This window comes from Myotis brandtii, unplaced genomic scaffold, assembly GCF_000412655.1.
Source record: "Myotis brandtii unplaced genomic scaffold, ASM41265v1 scaffold250, whole genome shotgun sequence".
Taxonomy (NCBI): domain Eukaryota; kingdom Metazoa; phylum Chordata; class Mammalia; order Chiroptera; family Vespertilionidae; genus Myotis; species Myotis brandtii.
In genome coordinates this window covers 5590559-5596143 of record NW_005359478.1, presented here as the reverse complement: position 1 = coordinate 5596143, position 5585 = coordinate 5590559, and the positions used below count along the sequence as shown (strand labels likewise).

Below are 5585 nucleotides of genomic sequence, written 5' to 3'. Positions count from 1 at the left end.
CCAGGCCGGCAGAGGGGGGCAGTAAGAGGCGACCAGGATGGCGGGGGGCTGGGGGAGCCAGTTAGAGGCAACCAGGTCGGTGGGGGGGTTGCAGTTGGGAGTGACCAGGCCGGCAGGGGGGGCAGTTAGGGGCGACCAGGCGAGCACTCAGAGGCAGTGAGAGGTGATCAGGCCGGCATGCAGAGGCAATGAGGGGCGATCAGGCCGGCGGGGGGTGGGGTAGTTAGGGGTGACCAGGCAGGCAGGCGAGCAATTAGGAGCCAGCGGTCCAGGATTGTGAGAGGGATGTCTGACATTCCCCGAGTGGTCCCGGATTGGAGAGGGTGCAGGCTGGGCTGAGGGGACCCCCCCCCCCCCCATGAATTTCGTGCACCAGGCCTCTAGTATATATATAAAGAAAGAGACAGCACGTATGAACCATTTTTAGAATAAAGCTTTTCTGTGAAGAGATACAGTGCTATGTCTGCTTAAAGAAGTCAAAGACTGGAAAATAATTATATACTAACACTAAGAACCCAAAGGTGGGAGAAGTTTAAAAATATAAGCAAGAGGAGGAGAATGAATGATGGAATGAGATCCTTGAAGAGTGGGAGTGCAGAGAACCAAAACCAGAGGAATGGAACTTAGATGTAAGAGATCAGAGGAAAGGTGTGGGAGGGAGATAATGTGGAAACAGATACATTTATTTTGGGGTAAGGAGGTGTCAGGAATTAGGGAAGTTCATAAAGATCTCTATTTTTCTGTGAAGTTGGGAGTTGGGGGTGGCAGGTCCTCTTCTGGCTGTGAGCAGAATGGTGACAGGATTATGAGAAGAATGGGTAACGATGTGGAAGAGCTGCTGTGGGGAATCAGTAAGACTCAGAAATATTGTTGGATAACACTGTTGGCCCAAATGATATTAAAGACTCGTGAATTCCCCGTGGCTGGTTTTATCTAGTGGTAATCAACAGCCCCAATCAGAGAAAAGAAATGCCTGCATATAATTAGGCATAATAGAAATGCCTAATTAATAGGTATGCCTGAAATACCACAGACAAAACGAGTTGAATGATGGCTAGAAAATGGTTGAAACTGTGTGAAAAGAGAAGGGGCAACGGCATGTTAATTTTGACAAAGAACTGATGGAATGAACATTCAAGAGATTATGGTCAGAAAACAAGTTATTAGCATTTATGATTTCAGAGAGAGTTTTTCTGAGTGACAGTAGAAACGCATTGTGGAAGTGAGTGAAGGTGAAAGTCACAAGAATTTAAGAAGCCAAGGAAGTGCAGGCTAAGTAAATGGATGTGTCATTCCCATGAATATTAATATATCCTAAAATCATAGCGAGGAGAAGAATCAAATCATGTGCATACCGGAAGCATAAACCAAAAAACAAACCAAACATCTTAAATATTCTTCATGTTTACCAAAGGAATGTTACAACTCTGGTACCTCCCTAAGTAAATAAAATTTCTATCCACCCAAAATTTGTGAGTCAACTTCAAATTTCAGAGCTATCATGTCACACATTCCTCAGAACTTGTAATCCCAAAGTAATATTCCTAATTGAGGAAAGAGTCATTTTCTGTAAGTGGGTAAGATAAGTTGAAATCAAGCACAATAAAAAGTTTAGAAAACAGTCTCTGATTCTAAAACATTTATAATCAATTTTACCTCTTTGTCCAAAGACCTACAGAATTTTTCCTTAGCTTGGAATTATGTTCCTAAGCTAAGAACCTTTCTCTCTCCTTCTCCCTTTCTCTCTCTCTCAACATCAAGACAGTGAGTGTGAGAGGGAGACAGAGAGAGGCATCAATGTGGAAGGGAAACATCAGAAGCTTCCTACACACGCCCTACCAGGGATGAAGCCCACAACCCAGGTATGTTCCCTGACCGGGAATTGAACAGGCAACCTTTCAGTGTATGGATGATACTCAACCAACAGAGCCACACTGGCCAGGGCTAAATGAACATCTCTCCTTTTATATTTCAAACATTTTGTTTTGATTTGGAAATTAACAGCCTGAGCTTGGAAAAAAGATTCAGCTGGTTTGACCCTCATTTAAAGTCCCAAACACACTTAGAATAAAGAGAACTAGAGGTTCGAGTATAGAAATCCTTAAGACAGAAAAACCATCTCTGTTATTGTAAGTGCCAGTTCTGCTTATTAGAAGGGCACCTGCTAGGCACTACACCCCATACCTAATTCCATACCAGAATGCCAAGCTGTTAACCCTTAATCTGAAAATAGGTCATGAATGATTCAGCTCAAGACATCTTATCACTGCTTCTTGGACAAAATAAGGGTCAGTATTGGGTGCTTTGGCCCGGCAGTCAAGGCAAGGTGAAGGAGGCAGGGCAAAAGGCAATGAAAGCCAGCTGATCTCCCTTTAGGTAAGGAAAGCAAAAACCTTCCTGGGTTCCCCTCAGCAACTCTGCTGACATCTCACTGGCAGCTCTGTGTTACACAGCTATCCCAAAATGCAAGGATTAAGATAGCAAGCATAATATTTAATTTTCTTATGTCTACAGTAGAGGGAGGAAAGGAAGGAGAGGTGTTGAGCAAGGAGCACCCAGATCAAGCAATACATCTTATACTACTACTTTTAAGCAAACATTTTCGACTGACCGGAATAGGAAATTCTAAAGATCTGAATGGGATTTTTTTTTTTTTTGCATTTGAAGTTGAACTCAAGGAGAAACTTGTTTGATCTTCACTGTGAGTGAAAACTGATGAAACTCTAAATACAATTAAATAAAACAAGACCCAAAGAACCTAAAACTTCTTACCCATTTTAGAATCCTTACAGGCTTTTTGTCTTAGATCACACCTTAAATTGTACTGGTACTCCCTAGAGTTCTGTCTTTGGCATTCTTCTTTTCTGTTTTATTAGAATCCTTACAGGCTTTTTGTCTTAGATCACACCTTGCACTGGTACTCCCTAGAGTTCTGTCTTTGGCATCCTTCTTTTCTGTTTTACCCTCATTCACATCTACAACTTCTAGAACCTTCTGCGCACTGACACACAATTTTTTTTTTTTTAATCTCCAACCCAAACTGCTCTTCTGCTCCAGACCCATATTCCAATTGGCATCTCTACTTGGCTTGAGCCAAGTGATGATGATAAGGAAAGAGCTGTAACTAAATGGCACCAGAATTCTCCAAAATGATTTTAAGTAACTGGCAGTATTATGTAATAAAGCAGAAAAAATGGGTGTAATTAAATGAGTATTTTATATAGAAATTACTGATAAAAACATTCCCACGCTGTGCCTCTTTTTAAAGAATAAGCTCTTATTTTAGCAATTACATAAGATATAAAATTTATGGCAGCTGAGGATGAGAAGCAATTTGTGGTTTTTATAACCGTGTTGAAGTGATGAAGTACATGTGTTGTTAATTTCATGTGCTTTCTGACAAATATTATTGCTACTATAGAGTAAGATATAAATAACATAATGGCATTTGTTACATCCATAACATCTTTTCATCTGGAGATCTCAAACCATTTCAAGCATTCATTATTCCCAATATCCTGATCAAATACATTAGAGAGGTAAATTGAGGCACAGAGAGGTGAACAGCTCAAGGTCAATAAAAAAAATCAATAACAGATCTGGAAAAAGAAATATTCTGATTTTTGCTCCCAGTTTTAAGTTATAAGCCATACCCCCATCATGAAATGTTTCTTTTCTTAAAAGGATGTGCCACATTGTTTATCTTTGATGTTAAATAGCAAATAATTAAGTATAGTTCAATTAATGTAAAATGCGTTTAAAAAATGAAGAACTTGAACTGGGCTGATATTGTTTCAATAAGGGCTCTTGTTCTACTTGTTAGAACAGATTGAGAAAAAGTATTACTGAGTTTTAGGGTTGGGAGGACCTATAATTGTCTACATTTCCCCACAAACTGTTTTGCTTTTCTATAGACTGAGTTATTATGCCCAATATCTTTTTTAAAAAGATATTCTTATTAATTTTTAGAGAGAGGGGAATGGAGAGAGTGACAGAAACATCCATGATGAGAGAGAATCATGATCAGCTGCCTCCTGAGCGCCCTACTGGGGATTAACCCGCAATCTGGGCATGGGCCCTGACCGGGGCAGAACCAGTGATCTCTTGGTTCCTGGGTAGAGGCTCCACCACTGACCCACACCAGTGGGGCTGTCCAATACCTTTTTTACTCCTCAATCTTCCCTGCAATTCGGCTATTTTAATTAACAGAACAATTGTATTACCAAATATCAATGAAATAACTACTAAAACAATCATTAGACATTTAGTACAGTGTATTATAAATCATCATTATACGTATAGGGCAACAGAACCCTATACAGGGGATTAAAGAATAATCCATCCATATATCATAGTGCACTTAATGATTATCCCCAAAAATTACCATACAAAGGAAAATTTCAATATTAATGACGACACAAAATTCATAGTACTCCTTAGAAATTTTTCTATATATTTCTCTATTTAAAAGCTATTAATTTCTGATATTATTGATTTATTTTAGAAAAACTTTAGGAAACTTAAAACAAAACACTGTGAACTTTAAAAAAGATTTGTAAACTTAAAAAAAAATTTTTAAATGAAGCCCTGAATGATCATGCGCTGGATTTCAGTGAAACCGAAGGTTTTCTTCCTAAATGCCTACCTGCGCATTGGCTTTCCTTCCATGCACCATGAAAAGTACCCTTCACCACACTCTAAAGCCGAACCTAAGACAACAGAGAAGCAGCAACTTAATAAAAACTATTTCTCAGCGATACACCATTTCACGTCCTGTTATATTACAGACCTTTTGCAGATGCACAAGCATAGCCTTTACCCAGGACCTTACAGTGGTTCTCAACCTTCCTAACGCCGCGACTCTTTAATACAGTTCCTCGTGTTGTGGTGACCCCCGATTTCATTGTTACAAATTGAACATAATTAAAGCATAGTGATTAATCACAAAAACAATATGTAATTATATATGTGTTTTCCGATGGTCTTAGGCGACCCCCGTGAAAGGGTCGTTCGACCCCCAAAGGGGTCGCGACCCACAGGTTGAGAACCGCTGCAGATGACTATCCTTCACCTGAAACGATTTTAAGTGAAGGCGAGGGAACGCGCGCTAACCAGTCGCGACCGCCAGGTCCGTCTTCCTTCAAACGGCGCTCGGAGGCGTCCCGTCTGACCTCAGCGCGCCCCCCGGGTGCCCACGGCGGCTCTAACTCACACACGAATAGGGAGCGGCCGGTTCAACAACGGACCTGAAAGCAATGAACCTGTCTGGAAGCGACAGCGGCAGGGGAGGCATTTTGCCTTTAAAAACAAAAACGCCGCTTCCGACAGCCGGGCAGCTTTAACGGTACAGAGACGCGAACGCTCCGGGTTCACATTCTCTTCACCAGCCCTTCCCTGTCTCAAAACCATGTCCACCGCCCACTCGGCACAATCTCGCTAGGTCCCCAGGGTTAAATGGGGCGCTTCTCCCTCGTCCCAGTCCTTGTCTGGGGAAGCTGTGCAGACAAGCCCCGACCCCCAGGCGGGACAGGACAGCCCAGCGCCTCCCGGGCTCCGGGGTGGGGCGGCCAGCAGGCTGGAGTGCA

At 41.8% G+C, this 5585-nt stretch overlaps 1 protein-coding gene across 5 annotated transcripts in view; it reads right to left on the bottom strand.

Moving 5' to 3' along the window:
- The window catches only part of KLHL20 (kelch-like family member 20), a 32712-nt gene that overhangs the window by 26590 nt on the left and 537 nt on the right, over positions 1–5585 (bottom strand). For 3 of the 5 annotated variants that reach the window (XM_014540896.1, XM_005867670.2, XM_014540897.1), the window contains exon 2: positions 4646–4709. The exons of the other annotated variants lie outside the window; for them this stretch is intronic. In XM_014540896.1, coding sequence (XP_014396382.1) covers positions 4646–4668 — 23 coding nt within the window. In that variant the 5' untranslated portion in view covers positions 4669–4709. The remainder of the gene's footprint in view (positions 1–4645; positions 4710–5585) is intronic. 5 annotated transcript variants of the gene reach the window in all.